General features: G+C 43.0%; 1 protein-coding gene across 35 annotated transcripts in view; it reads right to left on the bottom strand.

Moving 5' to 3' along the window:
* The window catches only part of LOC109896512 (ankyrin-2), a 145,872-nt gene that overhangs the window by 89,328 nt on the left and 33,791 nt on the right, over nt 1-22,753 (bottom strand). For 24 of the 35 annotated variants that reach the window (XR_004211071.1, XR_004211072.1, XM_031832532.1 and 21 more), the window contains exons 2-9: nt 22,202-22,303; nt 12,519-12,617; nt 5,295-5,393; nt 4,904-5,002; nt 4,544-4,729; nt 3,303-3,326; nt 2,198-2,206; nt 1,440-1,538 (exon numbers count right to left, since the gene is read on the bottom strand). Coding sequence is in view for 33 of the 35 variants with exons in the window: in XM_031832532.1 (XP_031688392.1) it covers nt 1,440-1,538; nt 2,198-2,206; nt 3,303-3,326; nt 4,544-4,729; nt 4,904-5,002; nt 5,295-5,393; nt 12,519-12,617; nt 22,202-22,303 (717 nt within the window). In the remaining 2 variants the exon portion in view is untranslated. The remainder of the gene's footprint in view (nt 1-1,439; nt 1,539-2,197; nt 2,207-3,302; nt 3,327-4,543; nt 4,730-4,903; nt 5,003-5,294; nt 5,394-12,518; nt 12,618-22,201; nt 22,304-22,753) is intronic. The other 11 variants (XM_031832510.1, XM_031832524.1, XM_031832540.1 and 8 more) reach the window with 2 other exon arrangements.

Below are 22,753 nucleotides of genomic sequence, written 5' to 3'. Positions count from 1 at the left end.
TAGTGTTCCACACAAACCTTCAAACAGGTATGTAATGACACATTATATAAACTCTTTATAGTGTTCCACACAAACCTTCAAACAGGTATGTAATGACACATTATATAAACTCTTTATAGTGTTTTATTTACATTTTAGAGGTGATAAGTTGGACAGATCGGGTGAAAAAAAGCTGTTTCCAAACTAGACATATTTCCCCCTTTCACTATGACACAGTAGGTTTCACTTCCCCACCCGCCATTTTTAAAAAGACCAGACCGGAGCTCATTGCCTTCTTCAGTCATGCAAAGACGGGCAGCATGAAGGTCTCATCATTGATTTTGCTGGAAAGGGAGAAATTGTGCTTTACAATGTTATTCATATTACGGTTGACCTGGAAGTATTTCGTTTTTTGGCCGCTAAAATAAGGTAAATTGTACGGAACAGCGCTATGTAAAAAAGTGCGTTAGTTACCGTTATATAATCACAATACTACTGTATACAATTGGTGTTATCACAAGGCCAGAACACAGTTTCTATTATGTTTAATGTTATCTAATATGCCTCAATGTATTTCCCTGCTTGGACAATAAAGTTTTAATTGAATTGAATTGCTGACAATGGCTTCCTGTTCATTAATCCTCTTAGGATCTGTTGTCTTGGCGTCCGGCCACTCCTCTGCTGTCTGTGAAATCCTGACAATGTGAAAGCTGATCGCCTGGCCCAAAGAACTGCAGGACACACAGCTTGTGAGGATGACTGTGACTAAAAACACTGGAGAAAGTGTGACATAGCAGAAATGACAGGGGTTTTGAGTGTTACGTTTCTGCAAATTAAAGGATTCTCACACACACACACAGTCTGAGAGTTAAGAAGAGTACTGCTTGAGTCTGTGACCTTAAAGTAACCTTCCAGCTTGATCAGAACACTGTCCCTGACTCTGCCTTTGAGTCTCAACTCCTAAAAAAGATAGGCTTTCTCCCATTCTCCTGGTTCCTCTCGTCTGTCTGAGTGGTTGTACAGTACAGTACAGTACGTCTTCTCTTGAGTGACTGATGGAGAAACATTGACATGATGATTCAGAGAAAAGGGGAAGTGCTCAGGCGGATGGCGTCATTGTCCTAGAAAGCATATAATTAGCAGACTGTGGGTTCCTAAAGAGCAATATACTCTACTCGCTCAGAGTGTATGTGTACGTGTTTTAAAGTCTCCTGTTGTTTATGGCTCTTGGACTCTGTGCAGGGTTGGCACAGTGTGTGGGCAGCTCTTCCTATTACCTACAAACTGTGCACTAGTCCCAGTAAAGGTCTATATTAATGGTGCCCAGGACCTTGTGGCATAATGGAGGCACAGCTGACTCCAGATCAGAAGGTAGAGGTAATGGTGCCTAAGACTTTGTGGCACAACGGTAGCACAGCTGACTCCAGATCAGAAGGTAGAGGTAATGGTACACTACTCACCCTGGCTGTGAAGTCCACAGCCGCCCCACGGTTCAGCAGTAATGTGGACACGTTCACGTTTCCATAGTGGGCAGCGATATGCAGTGGCGTGAATCCACTCTGTAACACAGGGGGGCGGACACAGAGAGCGGGAGGGAGAGAGAGAGACAGAGTGGGTTAGTTGTAGCCTCATTCATGAACCCAAAATCTGACCCTTCACCCTTGACCTCCACCATCCCAGCATGCAGCAGTCGCATCACGTCAACAAAATGAAAGAAACAAAAGGAAATGAACAGTCAAAATATTTTTTTAAATTGAAGAGGAAGGAAACCAAAGAGAGGAAGGGAAGGAAAGAAATCTGAAAATTCAGTTTCAGAAAATCATGATTCGATTACGAACGTACACACAAATTCTGTAGGGTACGCATACACACAAACACAAACTCAGAAAGATCTCCACCATGCAACTGGTGATCCTACAGTCTGAACAAAATAGAAACAATAGTGTCTACATTTAAATAAATAATACATAAATATTAATAATTAATAAATGAAGGAAATAAATAAATAAAAACCAAATACACAAAAAAACTGATACAGTATTAGTTAAGCACACATTTACAGGACAGAGAAGGACATTTAAAAATAATTAAAAACATGACTGTATATTTTATCAACACCAAAGTGCACTATGTCATTGTACTGCATATTGTCATGTTAGGAATTCTAAGAAACCAGAGAGAAATCAAAGCAGGTGGGAGTATTGTACTCTTGGCTTACCTTTCCATTCTGAAAGTCATGGTCCGATTTAATGTGAAAACATTATTTACAAAAGTGTGAAGAATTGTAGACTATGCGATGATTCAAAATTACACATTTAAGGCTGATAGCTGATAATGGTGCAAATTAAGAGACACGATGCATCATGCTATTGGTCCTGCAAACTATCTGCAAAGCACCTGGATACTTTTTGGATTGATGTAATATCATGCCATTGCATTGGTGAGTATAGTATACTGTATAAAAACATGTTTGAATGCAATAATAATGTACATATATTTGCATTGATATATTTCTTTATCTAATCTCAAGCTCCTTGTAATTATAAGAATGTGACACTACTGACCTCATTATAACAATTCAAAATGGTGTGTTTTGTCAAATAACATCCATTTAGTTGATAGTGCATGGAAAATATAAATAGATAGCATGCAACACAACATATAGGTGTTCTATATGTTAACAAACACCCTGTCAAAAAGCATTATTCATCATTATCAAAAATGTTTTGTATTAGAGGTGAAATGTATCGGGGGTTTTCAGTAATCAAGCTTGCTGAGCTTGTCAACCAATCAAAATAGAAAGGAAGTCCAAAGTACGCACAAAGTAAAAATGAACAGATGAACATTTTCTAACTGAAAGACAAACTACTGAGGTGTGAAAAAAATAAATATTGCCATGCGTACTTAAGGCCTGGGGGGGGGGGGGTGGTATACGGCCAATATACCACAGCTAAGGGCTGTTCTTAAGCACGATGCAACTCAGAGTGCCTGGACACAGCCCTTAGCCGTGTTATATTGGCCAAATACCAAAAACCCCGGGGTCGCTTATTGCTATTATAAACTGGATACCAATGTGATTCTAGCAGTAAAAATAAAACGTTTTGTCATACCCATGGTATACGGTCTGATATACCACGGCAGTCAGCCAATCAGCAATCAGAGCTTGAACCACCCAGTTTATAATTAGCATTACAGAACTAAATCAAAAAACCCCGCGGCTATTTGCCACCGTGCAATGCTATAGACGTGAGGGAAATAAAGACAAAACAGAACAGTGATGTGTTTTATGGTTAAGGTTGGAGTGGTAGACATAGTGGTTATACCTCCGTAGTCCTATTGACCATCATCTGAAGCAGTAGAGACGGGGGAGGGAAAGACATTTCACAAACAGTTGTACAGACGCTCAGAGCTCAGGGTAGTTACGCAGTACAAAGAATACTGGCAACGTGGCTAGAGTGGTATGATTCTCTTAAAAAAAAACAGCTTTATCGCTAAACTGTGTATGCTTTATAGTATCTTTCCATCCAAAAACCTTCAGATGTTTTACAATGATGGAAGCAAGCCCATGGAGCTATACTGTACACAATACTATTATCTATAAGCAGGCCTTACTGTCGCTATGCAACAGGCCACAGTGATGCATGGCAGCCATTTTGTGCCACAAGGCCAAACTCACTAGAGAGTTGCAAATTTATAGTGTTTTTACAATTCAAAGTCAGACTTTAAGACGGGTGGTTATTTCCAAACTAATTCAGGTAAAGTCAGACGACTTTCATGGCTGCGTTTATAATTTTTTCACTAAATGGTCTTTCGATTAATTAGATCAGCTCTGAAACATATCTGATGTGAAAAGATCTGACGCGATTGGTCAAAAGACCAATTAGTGGAAAAAATATCTGAATTTGGCTACCTGTGTAAATGCAGCCATAGTGTGTGATAGTGGGTGTGTGTGATAGTGGGCCATGTGTTTACAGCGCGGGGCTGTTGACGACCTGGTGAACCACAACACTGCTAGTTTTCACTCATTCTCTAGTTTTCACTCCTGTTATCGTCCTACACCGAGGACCACATTGGAAATACGATTTGATGTTTTATCCTCTGGGGTTCTTTGTACTTTCAATTGTGTGTGTGAGAGTGTGTGAGAGTGTGTGAGAGTGAGAGTGAGAGTGAGAGTGAGAGAGAGTGAGAGAGAGAGAGAGAGAGAGAGAGAGAGAGAGAGAGAGAGAGAGAGAGAGAGAGAGAGAGAGAGAGAGAGAGAGAGAGAGACGCACAGATAGACAGAGAGACAGACAGAGAGACACAGACAGACAGAGGCAACCAACTACTGGTAAACACCCCAGACAGTCAGACAGGAACTAAGGTCAACGCTGACACATTCTCCTGACACTATTTGCTATAAAAAAGTGTTGTTATTTATACCATACACCACAAAATGCTGACAAACTAAACTTTAACACACTGTATTATACTTCCTTACGGGCTTGCACCATTAACAACACATGGTCCTAGCACCACAGACATATGCTAACCCAATGACACAGATGCCCGTTTTAACCGGCCGCACCTTGGACTGGACGTCGGCGTTGTGGTCGTTCTGGAGGAGCAGCGCTGCAGACTTGGTGTCGTCCTTGCGGGCGGCGATGTGCAGGGCGGGCAGCCGCACCTTGCCCTTGGTGTCGTTCTCCAGCAGGACGGACACCACCTGGTTGTGGCCCTGCTGGAGGGCGATGGCCAGGGGGGTGAATCCATCCTGGAGGAGGGAGGAGTTTAGCATAGCCACAGACAAACAATGGTGATGGATAGAGTTGATATGTAATTATTCAAAACAGAACAAATTGTTCAAAATGGTAGTTGTTGGTAACATATTTATGTCAAGATATGACTTAAACCGTATGGCTGCCATAAAGACACACTCCGTCCTCACCTCTGTGGCGGTGCTCTGGTTACCTCCGTTCTCCAGAAGGTAACGTACCACATCTATATGGTTCTCCTGAGAAGCCATGTACAGAGGAGTGAAGCCATTCTGGAGACACAACAGTGCAACATTTGACCTTAGAGCCTAATGAAGACAACAACAACTGTACAGGTAACATCATTTTGGGAAGACACCATATTGTGTAGCATCAATCAATACAACATCAATTTGACTGGCTTTACACCGCACAGTAAGAGGGTATGTGCTTAGCCCATATGTCCACAGGTATGTCCATAGGCAGGTATGTCCACAGCATTTTATGGCCACCGCAATCCTGATCAGTTGGTAGGGATTAGAGACAAAAGCAAGATAGCTGCCGCCTTGCTACTGTATCTCTTACCTGAGACTGAGAGTTAATTTCTGCTCCCTGCTTCACCAGCATCTTCACTACGTCTGCCTGTCCGGCCAGAGAGGCAATGTGGAGGGCTGTGTTCCCTTTCTGGTGGATAGAACACACAGACAGTACTTCTAGCAGTATCAGAGAACAAGGAAAACGTGGAGCATTGGGGGGGTTGAGTTGCTAAAGGAGTGAGTTTAAACACATAACAAGAGGTTCACGTTTCACCTCAGACAGAAGGAGAATATCACATCATGAATATATGACAGGAACTGCTTGGCACTGTGTAGGCCTAAAAACACAGATGAATACAGGAACTGCTTGGCACTGTGTAGGCCTAAAAACACAGATGAATACAGGAACTGCTTGGCACTGTGTAGGCCTAAAAACACAGATGAATACAGGAACATGTATTGCTATTACAGTTTGGTATTTCATCTTTACTTAACCTTCAACCTTTCTTATTTAAACTTCAACCTTTCTTATTTAACCTTCAACCTTTCTTATTTAACCTTCAACCTTTCTTATTTAACCTTCAACCTTTCTTATTTAATCTTCAACCTTTCTTATTTAACCTTCAACCTTTCTTATTTAATCTTCAACCTTTCTTATTTAACCTTCAACCTTTCTTATTTAATTTTCAACCTTTCTTATTTAACCTTCAACCTTTCTTATTTAACCTTTAACTAGGCAAGTCAGTTAATTAAGAACAAATTCTTATTTACAGTGACGCCCTACCCCCCCGGCCAAACCTGGACTACGCTGGGCCAATTGTGCGACGCCCTGTGGGACTTCCAATCACGGCCGGATGTGATACAGCCTGGATTCGAACCAGGGACTGTAGTGACGCCTCTTGCACTGAGATGCAGTGCCTTTTTCAGTGCCCATGTTTGAATTTCAAGCATACCACAACCAGAGTGCAAATTACAGGGTGCCCAGGGGGGGTCGCAGAACCCCTGAATGAGACATGAGTCCCCTGAAATGCAATAAAGTCTAACTTTGGTGTGGTCTCTAAATAATGCTAATTTAGCTATTCTCCTATTTGTTTAAAATGCTATTTGTACTGCTACAGTGGTACATAATGAAATAAAAACTTATTCCAGATTAAACAAACACCCCCACCTCTGAGTCAATGGTTTTAAATATTTTTGTTCCATGTGGCCTAACATCCCGGGACAGTCACATATCTCAGCCATTTTCAGGTGTCCCAACTTTTCTTTCTACAAAAAAAGGTCCTTTTTGTCAACAAGATGCATTCATTAATTCCGACCCCAAGAGTGTAGACCCAGTAAGTATGTTGTCATGCACACTAGTAATTCGATATTAAACTGATTATGGCAGTAGACACATTACGCAATAATCATGTAAACACCTCACTCTGCTAATCTTAACCGGTGAAAGGTCAAAATAGCATACGCTGATTAAAACACCTGGTTTTCTGAGCAAATCTTTCAAAACATTAGAACACGCAAACATCGCAGACAAAAGTGCCCTCTTTGGCCTCATGGGGTGGAATGTTATTCAAACGTTTCTTAACGTTCTCATTAATAATGTTTTTTTGTTTGTTGTTTTTTTACCACAAAAATCCGGTGTTTCTATGTCAAACAGTTTTTGTTATATTTCAGTCTTCTGTGGTGTTTATAAAGCGTAATATTGGGATGCAAATTCAACATGTAATAGATTTCAACTCTATGTCTAACATGGTACAGGTGTCTTCTTTTTGTTGAGCCCATAACCATGTGTGAGGTTTATACTTTGTTTAAGACTAACAAGAATCACTCTGTGTGACCCTGATTTAGCCCACTGCAGTAAATGGTTAATCGGCATTACTATATCTGAAACTCAGCTGTATGGAAAATCGGTCTTAACATAGAATGTTTAATAATTTAATATATTGAGTGATATTAGTGCAGACAGTAGGTCAATAAATAAAGTGTATGTTTACGAGCTGCAGAGAGATGCCAGTATGCGGCTAGCTCAGACGACTAGGTTGGCAATGACAGCTCTGGTGAACTTGTCGCTTGTAGCATAGCCTCCCAGGTCTCCTGTGCCCACCCAGATCTGCGCATGTGCTTCCCAAAAATAACATGTTCGCTGTGCTAGAATGTTTATTTTGATTGGTGATTTTCTGCAGAGTGCCATCAGATTTCTCCATGGAAACAGGATTATTAGGGAAATCGTTCTTCTTGCAAAGCATGTAAATACTTATATCAAACTATTATATTATTGTGACTATCCACAAATAATACCACATTTTTGTGTGTATATTTTTGTGTGTATATAACCACATTTGGAGATAATCATCATTACACTTAGAGACAATCATCAGATGTCATCACACTTAGAGACAATCATCAGATGTCATCACACTTAGAGACAATCATCAGATGTCATCACACTTAGAGACAATCACCAGATGTCATTACACTTAGAGACAATCATCAGATGTCATCACACTCAGAGATAATCCCCAGATGTCATCACACTCAGAGACAATCATCTGATGTCATCACACTTAGAGACAATCATCAGATGTCATCACACTTAGAGACAATCATCAGATGTCATTACACTTAGAGACAATCATCAGATGTCATTACACTTAGAGACAATCATCAGATGTCATCACACTTAGAGACAATCACCAGATGTCATTACACTTAGAGACAATCATCAGATGTCATCACACTCAGAGATAATCCCCAGATGTCATCACACTCAGAGACAATCATCAGATGTCATCACACTCAGAGATAATCCCCAGATGTCAACACACTCAGAGATAATCACCAGATGTCATCACACTTAGAGACAATCACCAGATGTCATCACACTCAGAGATAATCACCAGATGTCATCACACTTAGAGACAATCACCAGATGTCATCACACTCAGAGATAATCATCAGATGTCATCACACTTAGAGACAATCATCAGATGTCATTACACTTAGAGACAATCACCAGATGTCATTACACTTAGAGACAATCATCAGATGTCATCACACTCAGAGATAATCCCCAGATGTCATCACACTCAGAGACAATCATCAGATGTCATCACACTCAGAGATAATCCCCAGATGTCAACACACTCAGAGATAATCACCAGATGTCATCACACTTAGAGACAATCACCAGATGTCATCACACTCAGAGATAATCACCAGATGTCATCACACTTAGAGACAATCACCAGATGTCATCACACTCAGAGATAATCACCAGATGTCATCACACTCAGAGATAATCACCAGATGTCATCACACTCAGAGATAATCACCAGATGTCATCACACTTAGAGACAATCACCAGATGTCATCACACTCAGAGATAATCACCAGATGTCATCACACTTAGAGACAATCACCAGATGTCATCACACTCAGAGATAATCCCCAGATGTCATCACACTCAGAGATAATCACCAGATGTCATCACACTTAGAGACAATCATCAGATGTCATCACACTCAGAGATAATCACCAGATGTCATCACACTCAGAGATAATCACCAGATGTCATCACACTTAGAGACAATCACCAGATGTCATCACACTCAGAGATAATCACCAGATGTCATCACACTTAGAGACAATCACCAGATGTCATCACACTCAGAGATAATCACCAGATGTCATCACACTTAGAGACAATCACCAGATGTCATCACACTCAGAGATAATCACCAGATGTCATCACACTCAGAGATAATCACCAGATGTCATCACACTCAGAGATAATCACCAGATGTCATCACACTTAGAGACAATCACCAGATGTCATCACACTCAGAGATAATCACCAGATGTCATCACACTTAGAGACAATCACCAGATGTCATCACACTCAGAGATAATCCCCAGATGTCATCACACTCAGAGATAATCACCAGATGTCATCACACTTAGAGACAATCATCAGATGTCATCACACTCAGAGATAATCACCAGATGTCATCACACTCAGAGATAATCACCAGATGTCATCACACTTAGAGACAATCACCAGATGTCATCACACTCAGAGATAATCACCAGATGTCATCACACTTAGAGACAATCACCAGATGTCATCACACTCAGAGATAATCACCAGATGTCATCACACTCAGAGATAATCACCAGATGTCATCACACTCAGAGATATTTTGGAGTGGACGAACATTCGCAGGTAGCCTACTTATAATTTGTTGACAATAAGATGAAAAGTTCCTGACTGGTTGTGTTCATGCCAAATTAATACATTTTGCTTACTATATATTAGGCCCATAAAAAGAATCATGCACAAGGAGGTCCCACCAAAAAATAGAGACAGCATATATCACAGTATAATTGGCACTCTGATCAAACCTCATATAACTAGCTATACCCTACTCCCTCCCTCATTAGTGTTATGACATTTTCGTTTACGACACAAATGACTGTCATACCGCCATCGCATTACTCTTCAGCAACTCCCATTCATCATTTTATCACCCATCCTCGTTCATTCAATCCATCACTGACAACCCAGACAGCCAGGCATATCCACAGACACCCATGGCTCAGTGATGGAGTTGAGGGGGCCTCCCTAATGATGCTGTGACATAGCCAGCCAGGGATAATGCCTTCCTAATGATGCCGTGACACAGACAGCCAGGGATAATGCCTTCCTAATGATGCTGTGACACAGACAGCCAGGGATAATGCCTTACTAATGATGCTGTGACACAGACCGCCAGAGAAAATGCCTTCCTAATGATGCCGTGACACAGACAGCTAGCGATAATGCCTTCCTAATGATGCCGTGACACAGACAGCCAGGGATAATGCCTTCCTAATGATGCTGTGACACAGACAGCCAGGGATAATGCCTTACTAATGATGCTGTGACACAGACCGCCAGAGAAAATGCCTTCCTAATGATGCCGTGACACAGACAGCTAGCGATAATGCCTTCCTAATGATGATGTGACACAGACAGCCAGGGATAATGCCTTCCTAATGATGCCGTGACACAGACAGCCAGGGATAATGCCTTCCTAATGATCCTCTGACACAGACAGCCAGGCATAATGCCTTCCTAATGATGCTGTGACACAGACAGCTAGCGATAATGCCTTCCTAATGATGCCGTGACACAGACAGCCAGGGATAATGCCTTCCTAATGATCCTCTGACACAGACAGCCAGAGAAAATGCCTTCCTAATGATGCCGTGACACAGACAGCTAGCGATAATGCCTTCCTAATGATGCTGTGACACGGACAGCTAGCGATAATGCCTTTCTAATGATGCCGTGACACAGACAGCTAGCGATAATGCCTTCCTAATGATGCTGTGACACATACAGCCAGGGATAATGCCTTCCTAATGATGCTGTGACACAGACAGCCAGGGATAATGCCTTCCTAATGATGCTGTGACACAGACACAGAGAGTTTTCACTCATACCAGCAACAGCCTGGGATTAATCCCTAAATGCTTTTAACTAGGACACATTAACAAGTCACGTCAAGAAACTTGTTTCAGTGACAGTCTACCTCAAGTTTGGGGTAGGCCTATTGGGATGTCAAAATACACACCTAAAATTAGTCATGTACAGTATAAACAATTAAACACGACCCAGTGAATGATGTTCAACACAAGACGAGTCAGTCCTGGATATTGAGTAGTATTAAACAGTTATTTGGAGAGGCACCTCAAATGGCACCATGTCAGCCATTCAAACACTAACCACGAGGCAAAAACACCAACTGTATATTCAACCCCAAAGCCAATTCTTGTTTTGGCCGCCTTTCCTTCCAGTTCTCTGCTGCCAATGACTGGAACGAACTGCAAAAATCACTGAAGCTGGAGACTCAATCTCCCTCACTAGCTTTAAGCACCAGCTGTCAGAGCAGCTCACAGATCACAGCACCTGTACATAGCCCATCTGTAAACAGCCCATCCAACTACCTCATCCCCATGCTATATTTACTTATTTATCTGGCTCCTTTGCACCCCAGTATCTCTACTTGCACTTTAATCTTCTGCACATCTACCATTCCAGTGTTTAATTGCTATATTGTAATTACTTCGCCACCGTGGCCTATTTATTGCCTTACCTCCCTTGTCCTACCTCATTTGCACACACTGTATATAGACTTTTTCTACTGTATTATAGACTGTATGTTTGTTTATTCCATGTGTAACCCTGTGTTGTTGTACGTGTCGAAATGCTTTGCTTTATCTTGGCCAGGTAGCAGTTGTAAATGAGAACTTGTTCTCAACTAGCATACCTGGTTAAATAAAGGTGAAATATATATATTTTTAAACTGTATCACAATTCCAGTGGGTCAGAAGTTTACATACACTAAGTTGACTGTGCCTTTAAACAGCTTGGAAAATTCAAAAAAATTATGTCATGGCTTTAGAAGCTTTTACATTGGAGGTGTTGGCAGTTGCCTACCTGTTGCCTACCTGGTTAAATAAAGTTGAAATAAATAAATAAATAAAAATATATATATTTATTAAAGTGTTGAATCTACATTTCAACATCTAACAAGTCACACATGTAGCTTAGAAGGAATATGGCTTCTCCATTTCTACAGCTTGGCATTACTACCTCCATTTACATTGAAACTAGCTGTATCCCCTTTCCTGCCTGCTACACCCCAGTACTCTGAAGTACTCTCTGTGCACAGTCATGTGACAGCATTAGGTTACAGTGCATTGAGTGTTGGGGGCAGTGGGATATGGCTGACTGCCCTGGGTATCGTAGTATAGTCTCACAGTGAAAAGGTTATGAGTCAGGTTAATGAAGGACTACAGCCGATCCAGGATTTTGACCTGGTTAACCCCGTGTGTGACACTTTATCCACGCTTCGGGTCCCTAATTTGCAGAACCGATACCTTTTCTGAGAAATGCATCCCATTTTTTGGGGGGTTGTTTGAAAGATTCGATCCCAGTTGGAAAGTACAACATCAAGTCAAAACAAAACAATGCACAGTTATCGGATTTCACCGCTGAAGAAAAACTAAACCTGATGTCATCTTTGGAGTGCTTTCACCTGATTATGATCTTAAGTCCAAAGCAGCTGAGAGAAATATCATTTTAAAACCTGGCCAGAATTCAAGCTCCTAACAACTCTTTCACAAATCTGCCTCTACTCAGCTGTGGATGAATTAATAGACTACCTACCTGTGCTACGCTCATACTGTGCTAGCCTCACATACTGTACGGTAGAACGGTAAGGGAACCCACCTTGGTGGACGAGTCCACAGCAGAGCCTCTCTCCAGCAGCTCCTGGACCAGCTCCACATGACCCTCCTTAGCTGCCAGGTGCAAAGCGTTGAGCCCATTCTGAGGAAGAAGAGAAGAAGGGACACACACACAGAAGATAGGTCAACTTCAAAACAAAATGGACGATTGACACAAAAATAAAAAAAGGAACGAGAGAAGTGACTGGGTGTACCTCAAGGTCCATAACCTAAAGGTGCCCCTCTCCCTCTCTCGCTTTCCCTCCCGCTCCCTCCCTCTCCCTCTCTTGCTCTCCCTCCCTCCCTCTCCCTCCCTCCCTCCCTCCCGCTCCCTCCCTCTCCCTCCCTCCCGCTCCCTCCCTCTCCCTCTCTCGCTCTCCCTCCCTCCCTCTCCCTCCCTCCCTCTCTCTCTCCCCCCTCTCCCTCTCTTGCTCTCCCTCCCTCTCCCTCTCTCTCCCTCCCGCTCCCTCCCACCCTACCGCTCCCTCCCTCCCTCCCGCTCTCTCCCTCTCTCTTCTCTCTCTCCCTCCCGCTCCCTCCCTCTACCTCTCTCGCTCTCCCTCCCTCTCCCTCTCCCTCCCTCTCTCCCCCCTCTCCCTCTCTTGCTCTCCCTCCCTCTCCCCCTCTCTCTCTCCCTCTCTCCCTCCCGCTCCCTCCCTCTCGCTCTCCCTCCCTCCCTCTCTCGCTCTCCCTCTCTCGCTCTCCCTCTCTCCCTCCCTCTCCCTCTCTCTCTCCCTCTCTCTCCCTCTCTCCCTCCCTCTCCCTCTCTCTCTCTTGGCTGTGAAACCGTGTTGTCTATTTTCTCGCTTGACGGGGTGACATAGAAATATTAAAGCCACTACTGGAGGTTAGAATTTGCACCGTGTCACGATGGTGGTGGACTAGGGCCAGACCAGGATTTACTATGTAGGCCTGGTGTTATTAATAAAGCCTATCAGTGCGCGTGTGTGTGTGTGCGCGTGTGCGCGTGCGTGTGTGTGTGTGTGTGGCAGTCTGGTGTTTGCTTGGTGTGTGATTAAGTTCATTGAATGCAAAACTCTCCAGAACAGCAGAGTCAGGCATTGATGGGACTTGTGCATGGCTAGTCTACCTATTAAGCATGGACGGTAGCTGTATATACCGTATACCAGGATATTTGTAAATAGCCACAGGATGTTTTTTTCAATACCGTCAAAACTATTTATTTTATGTTTTTTTTAAATATTTGTAGCTACTTAAGTAAATAACTGTAGTCAACTTGTGTAATGCATTAGGAGATAAAAAGATTTCTTTCTTCATTTCAACTGTCACATCATTTTCACTATGAAGCTTGCCAATAGTCCCCAGTCACGTGCTGTTTGTTTACGAGCACACAATTACGAGAGACCGGAGTCTTGTGAGTCACTCACTGTTGTGCACCATGGGTGATGTACTTACAGTATAGAATTCACAACTAAATGTTTGCCAGCTAAATATCTTTTAACTATTAAGTTAACTGTCTAAAATATGCTAAATGCTCTGCAGTTAAGCACTTAATTTGCTAATTTAGTACCTGGTCAGCTATCTAGCTAAGTGATTAGCTTCTTCCAAAATCAAGCGTCGCTTGGTAACAGCAGAGAATTCCTTCCTGGATCAAGAGCCTTGCTGTCTAATATTTGTTTTGTGCAGAAAACTGGGAGCATCATTTATTTGTTCCTTGTATAACTCTATGAGCTGGGATGTCTGTCCTGCAAATACTTTAGGTCAGAGAATGTATAAAATGTTTGCAATGCGCGTTTAGTTAGCATTCTCTATGAGATTTTACATATACATGTTAGCATTGCTAAGGCTCATTGGTGTTTGAAAATAGCACCCATTGTGTTCAGTGCCGGAATTACAGAATATTCCAGTATGGCACAAGGTCGATTTGAAGGTATGACAATCTGGATACCACCCAAGCATTTCCTTTCCAGACACCCATAAGATCTGACCCTAGATCAGAACATCCGTCCATGACTAACTCAGATATATCAAGACTCAGATATACCAACTGGTCCCAGTTCAATTGGCTAAAGACTACGTGATTTCCCTCTGTATAATTGCGGTCCTGAACCTAATAAAAGATTGTTGTTGGGGCTATAAATAGATCCTAAATGCCTGGGAAGGAAAGAAATGAAGATTAAATGTCAATATCACTCTAGGCAGATTACCCTGTGGATTAAGGAACCCAAGCGTTAATTCCCAAAACACCACAACATGAGGGGATGATTGACAGAATAGGCATGACGGACGGAGCCAATGAGAGAGGAGAGAAATTAAGGTGCGGGAGGTAAAGAGAGTTTGGCCAATGAGAAGGAGGGAGGATTGAGAAGATGAAAGGAAAGCATGACTACTATTGTTTCCCTCATGAATGGCCCTCTTTCAGTCTAATGAAATGTTGTTGCGGATGTAGTGAAATGCCTGAGTTCCTAGCTCCAACAGTGCAGCAACATCTAACAATACACAACAATACACACACATTTAAAAGAAAAATAATTGAATTACGAAATATAGAAATATTAGGAAGAGCAATGTCGTAGTCTGGAGTGTAAATATCTATCTAATAGCAGAAGGAGAAGAGTTATAGGGTTATAGTACTCTGTCTTGTGGGCCCGGGGGGCGAGTACCAGTGGCCCAGCACTGATTCAACTACTCTTTCACCAGGGAGAATATGTCTAGTGTTTCAAAAGGGCCGCTCAGTCAATATGTAATCTCCTCTGTAGCCTGGTCAGCCCAAACAGACTATGTCACGCGGACCCTGCTTATAATGAACTGAACCGCTCCTGAGGGTCCCTGTACTTAAAGCAAGGCCCCCTATCGACGGGGGAAACTATGTTTAGGACTGGTAGTGAGAATAAATGGGTATACTCTACACTTGTCTACAAAAGAAGTGTGTCATATATTCTACAAGAAAAGTGTGGGATGTTTTGTGCACTGCCCTGAAGGAGCCGGTTGTATAACATAGAGGGAGGCGGAAAGACACGCTGCATTTGACGTAGAAGGATGTACCACCTGCTCACTTAGCCTGTCACTTAGCAGTGAAAACCAGCTCTATTTCCAGCTCTATTTCAGTATTGTGTAATTGTAGGGCCTTGCCCCAACACTGTACTGACGGCAAAATGTAGAGGGTAGACAAACACCTTACAAACTCCCCGTAGAGGTCACAGTTGTAAATGAGAACTTGTTCTCAAATAGCCTACCTGGTTAAATAAAGGTAAAAAAAAATCTCCTCAGAGATGTAATTCGGGATAACTGAGGTCCACACTCCAGTCTAGTTGGTGGTGGTAATGCACCTTAAAGTTGGATGCCCACCGCCATATAAAGTCCAAAGAAGAAGAAGAAGCCGGAAGGAGGAGAGATTACTAGAAACACACTCGGTTTACCCTTTAATCTGTGGATTAATTGTCGGAGTAGAGGACCTTGTGCATTTCAGGTAAAATAACAACCAAATGTTTATATTCCAGGACAAATTAGCTAGCAACAGCAAGCTAGCTAGCTAAATTGCCATAAATGTTTAATGCTTTTTGACCTGTCCCCAAATTAATGTAGTTGGTTCAGAGTTAATTTTGATATTCACCCTGCGTGCGCAAGCATTGTGGTTAGCATGTCAGGCTGCACACGCTGTTCTCTCATCAAGTCATCATATTTTCACCCATTAGACTATCCTCAATTGAATCTTGTCTTTACTAATATATAACATTAGTTTTGATTTAGAATGACCCATTATCAAATGGACAGGAACAGGAACAGGGGCAAGACAAAAATACATGTCATCCATATGCACTGGAATAGCGAATGGAGGCCACTTTCCTGTCTGTATGTTTAGTGAATGGAGGCCACTTTCCTGTCTGTATGTTTAGTGAATGGAGGCCACTGTCCTGTCTGTATGTTTAGTGAATGGAGGCCACTTTCCTGTCTGTATGTTTAGTGAATGGAGGCCACATTCCTGTCTGTATGTTTAGCGAATGGAGGCCACTTTCCTGCCTGTATGTTTAGCGAATGGAGGCCACTTTCCTGCCTGTATGTTTAGCGAATGGAGGCCACTGTCCTGCCTGTATGTTTAGTGAATGGAGGCCACTTTCCTGTCTGTATGTTTAGCGAATGGAGGCCACTTTCCTGTCTGTATGTTTAGCGAATGGAGGCCACTTTCCTGTCTGTATGTTTAGTGAATGGAGGCCACTTTCCTGCCTGTATGTTTAGCGAATGGAGGTCACTGTCCTGCCTGTATGTTTAGCGAATGGAGGCCACTTTCCTGCCTGTATGTTTAGCGAATGGAGGCCACTGTCCTGCCTGTATGTTTAGCGAATGGAGGCCACTGTCCTGCCTGTATGTTTAGCGAATGGAGGCCACTGTCCTGCCTGTATGTTTAGCGAATGGAGGCCACTGTCCTGCCTGTATGTTTAGTGAATGGAGGCCACTGTCCTGCCTGTATGTTTAGTGAATGGAGGCCACTGTCCTGCCTGTATGTTTAGTGAATGGAGGCCACTGTCCTGCCTGTATGTTTAGTGAATGGAGGCCACTGTCCTGCCTGTATGTTTAGTGAATGGAGGCCACTGTCCTGCCTGTATGTTTAGTGAATGGAGGCCACTGTCCTGCCTGTATGTTTAGTGAATGGAGGCCACTGTCCTGCCTGTATGTTTAGTGAATGGAGGCCACTGTCCTGCCTGTATGTTTTTTACTCATGTGGATAGGCTGCTCCGGTTATTTCGCTGTGAGACAGGTGATATTCTCCAATTTGGGAAACCAAGGGAAATCTGTTCGGAAACATTGATAGTAACATTTTTTCAAAACAAACTGTTGACAGCCCCTCTCTCTGCTCATTAGAGATTGGAACAGGGAGAGGTGAGATGGAAATGCATGGTGGTAAGATATTCTGTAGCTAAAGGTAATGTTTCAGCCTATTAATTATGAAAATATATAAAAAATTCCCTATAACTATGATATTCAAAACCAAATCCAAATTCATTATAATTATAGGCTAAACCAAATATGTACCAAATCGGTCTTTATTTTGTGTTTTTCTGCCATGTCTAATATGCGGTAGGCTAATGGCAGAATCCTTATTTTAATCGTTTTTTTCAGGCTTGGGCACTATAGGCCTATGCATATGTAGAAGCTCCAATATGCATCAGAGTGTTTTGAATGAATCATCACTTTAGAAAGCGCTGTCCATTTCGTTGTGTTAGGCTTTGAAACAACATCCACAACAACCATGCTTTCCATTCAGTTTCAACCTGTTGTTGAACTTCTTTCTTCAAATTGATTAATCACAGTGAGGTGAGTTTTTAAAGCATGATACTGTTTTGATGATAAGTGTTTGATGTGATTTTTGATAGCATTTGCATTGATGTCAGAGTGGTTAGAGGGACAATAGAGCCCTGAGCACCAGACCATTAGGTCCTGATGGTTGTTAGTGAGTTGAGTACTACTAACACATGTCCAGAGTGCATAAAAGGAGATTACCGTGACTCAACGGCCACATAGAATTTTACTGAGGTCACCAAAACAGCCATAGAAAAGAGTACTCCCAGGAGTACTCACAACTAGCATAAATACCAACGAATCAACATGCAGATAGAGTTAGGATATAAAGAGTTATCATTATGGACTATAGTTCCATAATAAATGGATGATTTACTCATCGCAAGCCAGTTAAAAGTTTACAGTAGGCAGGGTTAACTGGGTAACAGTAGGACCAGGGTAACAGGGGTAACTGGGTAACAGTAGGACCAGGGTAACAGGGGTGACTGGGTAACAGGAGGACCAGGGTTAAAGGGGTGACTGGGTAACAGGAGGACCAGGGTAACAGGGGTAACTGGGTAACAGTAGGACCAGGGTAACAGGGGTAACTGGGTAACATTAGGACCAGGGTAACAGGGGTGACTGGGTAACAGGAGGACCAGGGTTAAAGGGGTGACTGGGTAACAGTAGGACCAGGGTAACAGGGGTAACTGGGTAACAGTAGGACCAGGGTAACAGGGGTAACTGGGTAACAGTAGGACCAGGGTAACAGGGGTAACTGGGTAACAGTAGGACCAGGGTAACAGGGGTAACTGGGTAACAGGAGGACCAGGGTAACAGGGGTAACTGGGTAACAGGAGGACCAGGGTAACAGGGGTAACTGGGTAACAGTAGGACCAGGGTAACAGGGGTAACTGGGTAACAGTAGGACCAGGGTAACAGGGATAACTGGGTAACAGGAGGACCATGGTAACAGGGGTAACAAGGGTAACAGGAGGACCAGGGTAACAGGGATAACTGGGTAACAGTAGGACCAGGGTAACAGGGGTAACAAGGGTAACTGGGTAACAGGAGGACCAGGGTTACAGGGGGGCCTGGGTAACAGGAGGACCAGGGTAACAGGGGTAACTGGGTAACTGGGTAACAGGAGGACCAGGGTTACAGGGGTGACTGGGTAACAGGAGGACCAGGGTAACAGGGGTAAATGGGTAACAGTAGGACCAGGGTAACAGGGGTAACTGGGTAACAGTAGGGCCAGGGTAACAGGGGTAACTGGGTAACAGTAGGGCCAGGGTAACAGGGGTAACAAGGGTAACAGGAGGACCAGGGTAACAGGGATAACTGGGTAACAGTAGGACCAGGGTAACAAGGGTAACTGGGTAACAGGAGGACCAGGGTTACAGGGGGGCCTGGGTAACAGGAGGACCAGGGTAACAGGGGTAACTGGGTAACTGGGTAACAGGAGGACCAGGGTTACAGGGGTGACTGGGTAACAGGAGGACCAGGGTAACAGGGGTAACTGGGTAACAGTAGGGCCAGGGTAACAGGGGTAACTGGGTAACAGGAGGACCAGGGTTACAGGGGTAACAAGGGTAACTGGGTAACAGGAGGACCAGGGTTACAGGGGTGACTGGGTAACAGGAGGACCAGGGTAACAGGGGTAACTGGGTAACAGTAGGCCCAGGGTAACAGGGGTAACTGGGTAACTGGAAGTCCAGGATAGGTAGGTAGTATAGTCAGTTTTACGAGGGTATGTTTGGCAGCATGAGTGAAGGATGCTTTGTTGCGAAATAGGAAGCTGATTCCAGATTTAATTTTGGATTGGAGATGCGTAATGTGAGTCTGGAAGGAGACACCTAGGTATTTGTAATTGTCCACGTATTCTAAGTCAGAACCGTCCAGTGATGCTGGACGGGTGGGCAGGTGCGGGCAGCGATCGGTTGAAGAGCATGCATTTAGTTTTACTTGCATTTAAGAGCATGGCTAACGGGGGTAACAAGGGTAACAAGGGTAAGAGGGGTAACAATGGGAACAGGGGGAACAGGTGTGTAGGGTAGTGTACTGTAGTAGTAGTCTGGTTGCATGAGGAGGCCTTGGACACTGATGAAGGTCAAGGGGATGGATGATCAGATGGCTTCAGCCCCACATGCAAACAGTAACAACCACTATCTATCTGTCAGCTGTCAAATACACTCCCTGACATACAGTACATGGCTGTTATCATTACCGTATAGCAATGCCATTTGTATGCGGGTGGTGGAATGCTCGTTGGTTGCTAGGGATGACTGACATACTGTAGATACTTGTGCTTGCAGGTTGCTAGGATGACTGACACAGATTGTTTTTCACTGTGATCCACTTTGCAAAATTGCATTGCCGATACATGTAGATGAGGGTTTAACAATACAGAACACCTTAAGATTGTTCCAGCTTGCTAACTGATACCCACTAGACCATCAGATTCCACATTCACAGCTGTCAATCCATTGATTCTACCTGTCAAATTATATATGAACCCACAGGGGATGTTAGTGAATCGGGTCCTGTCTCTTCTCCATCTCTGTCTCTGCCTTACACTCACACAGTTCCTATCTCTCCCATTCGTTGAGGTCCTTGTCACTGTGTGAAGGTCACTGTTCTACGGTAACAGATTCTAGGGAGGGGCAACAGGACTATGGATAGAGAGGGAGGGGGTGGGGGTGTCCGGGCATTGGATGAGGGGAGGGAGGGGAGAGACCAGAGAGGATACAGGTAGAGGAGAGCTAGGGTAAGATAATAGATCAATATAGAGGTAAGATAATAGGTCAGTATAGAGTTAAGATAATAGATCAATATAGAGGTAAGATAATAGGTCAGTATAGAGTTAAGATAATAGATCAATATAGAGGTAAGATAATAGGTCAGTATAGAGTTAAGATAATAGATCAGTATAGAGGTAAGATAATAGATCAGTATAGAGTTAAGATAATAGATCAGTATAGAGGTAAGATAATAGGTCAGTATAGAGGTAAGATAATAGATCAGTATAGAGTTAAGATAATAGATCAGTATAGAGGTAAGATAATAGATCAGTATAGAGGTAAGATAATAGATCAATATAGAGGTAATATAATATCAGTATAGAAGTAAACTAATAGAGAGAGTGTAATGTTTATTGTTAATTTTTTTAATTGTTTAATTCACTTTTGTTTATTATCTATTTCACTTGCTTTGGCAATGTAAACATATGTTTCCCATGCCAATAAAGCCCCTTAAATTGAAATTGAATTGAGAGGGAGAGAAAGAGAGAGAGAGAGAGAGTGCATGTGACAGAGAGAGAGAGAGAGAGAGAGAGAGAGAGAGAGAGAGGGATACAGAGCGAGAGAGAGATAGGGATACAGAGAGATACAGAGCGAGAGAGAGAGATTGAGGGGGATACAGAGAGAGAGAAGGGGTACAGAGAGATACAGAGAGAGAGACTCACTCCTCCCCCTACCCTCGTGTCTTCTTTTAACCCTCCCTCCATCTATACATTTACCGTTCTGTTTATTTGACCTGAGGGAGATGCATGGTGAATTCATGAGAGGCCAGAGTGATGGACTCAGAGTAATGGATTTCGACGTTATTGATTCATTGACTTGTCAATGTCAATATTAGCGGTAGCAAAATCTTAATGACAGAATCATCATACAAGAAACCTGCCTGGAATACAAATTATTTTTTACAAAAGCACATTGCATTTCCTGTGCAAAATGTGCTTGGTCAAAGCTATTGTCAGACATAGCAGTGTTACCTTAAAGTAGAACCTTGTTTAATAATGAACCCTGAATGACAGAGGCTCTTTACTCCTAATGTAATCACGCTGACAGTCCCCTTCAAGATGACAATGATTACATTTTAGAGTGAACTGCAAAAACTCAGCGCTCAGGGAGACTGGGCCAATCCCTCTCTTAATCTGAGAACAATGTTAATTGTAGAGTGCTAGAGTGTAGTGATTTGTATTACAGCCAAATAGTCAAATGTTTTGTAATTAATCACTAACAGCTCAATCCACGCTGAGCACATTACACACATTATGTGGTTGCCATAGCTCCCAAAGAGCAAAATATGTTTGCTATATAGTTCCAGAGACAGAACAGCAACACCAAGGTCACCCTGTCACTGTAGATGGATTGGCGTTACGACTTATGATCAAACACACGATTGCAAGAGCTAAATGTGTTATTGAAGAGAAGGTAGGAGATGGGAGAGGCTGATTGCCTGGGTGACGGGGAAGAGGACTGGCAGACATTGTGGCTCCACAGAGACCCACAGCCGCAGAGACCACAGAAGAGCTCTATCAAAACAAACAAATGACTTGTGCTGTAACCACTCAGGTATTGATGAATGGGGACATGTGAACAGGCAGGCTTCACCTGTGTTTCCTTGTGTGTGTGTGTGTGTTTGTGTGTTTGTCCACTAGTCTCTTACCTGATTGCAGGTGCTGATGTTCACTCCACCCTTCAGGTACTCCAGAACCTTGTCGATGTTCCCCGCCCTCGCCGCTCGCAGGAAGCTGGTGTTGCTGTCCGACTGGAGAAGAACACAGAGAAAGAAATAGTTTAGAACAACATTGGAATAACATTAGAACAACATGATGGCAATGTCAGGACAACGTCAGACCACAGCCCAATGCCTCGTAGCTTTGAAATATGTAACTTCCCATGACTTCTAGGACAGATAGAAATGACAATGGTGATAGCACATTAGCAGTTGTTTGGGTAATGTGTGCCAGGCCACCCAGACATTCAATACATCCCAAACTGCACACGGCAACAGTCCCTGAGGCTCAAAGACAAACACACCTCAGTCCCTCCTGAGCCCAGTGGCAGTGTCACATCACTCATTATCTGCAGCCATCAACACCTTCACTGAATCACTGTTTCCCATCGGAGCGTGATATTATTTAATCAGGCACAGGGGAATAGTGCATAATGTAACACAGGGGAATAGTGTATAATGTAACACAGGGGAATAGTGTAT

Source organism: Oncorhynchus kisutch, linkage group LG9, assembly GCF_002021735.2.
Source record: "Oncorhynchus kisutch isolate 150728-3 linkage group LG9, Okis_V2, whole genome shotgun sequence".
Taxonomy (NCBI): domain Eukaryota; kingdom Metazoa; phylum Chordata; class Actinopteri; order Salmoniformes; family Salmonidae; genus Oncorhynchus; species Oncorhynchus kisutch.
The sequence above is the reverse complement of the archived record's forward strand: the minus strand, read 5'-3'. Positions and strand labels throughout refer to the sequence as shown.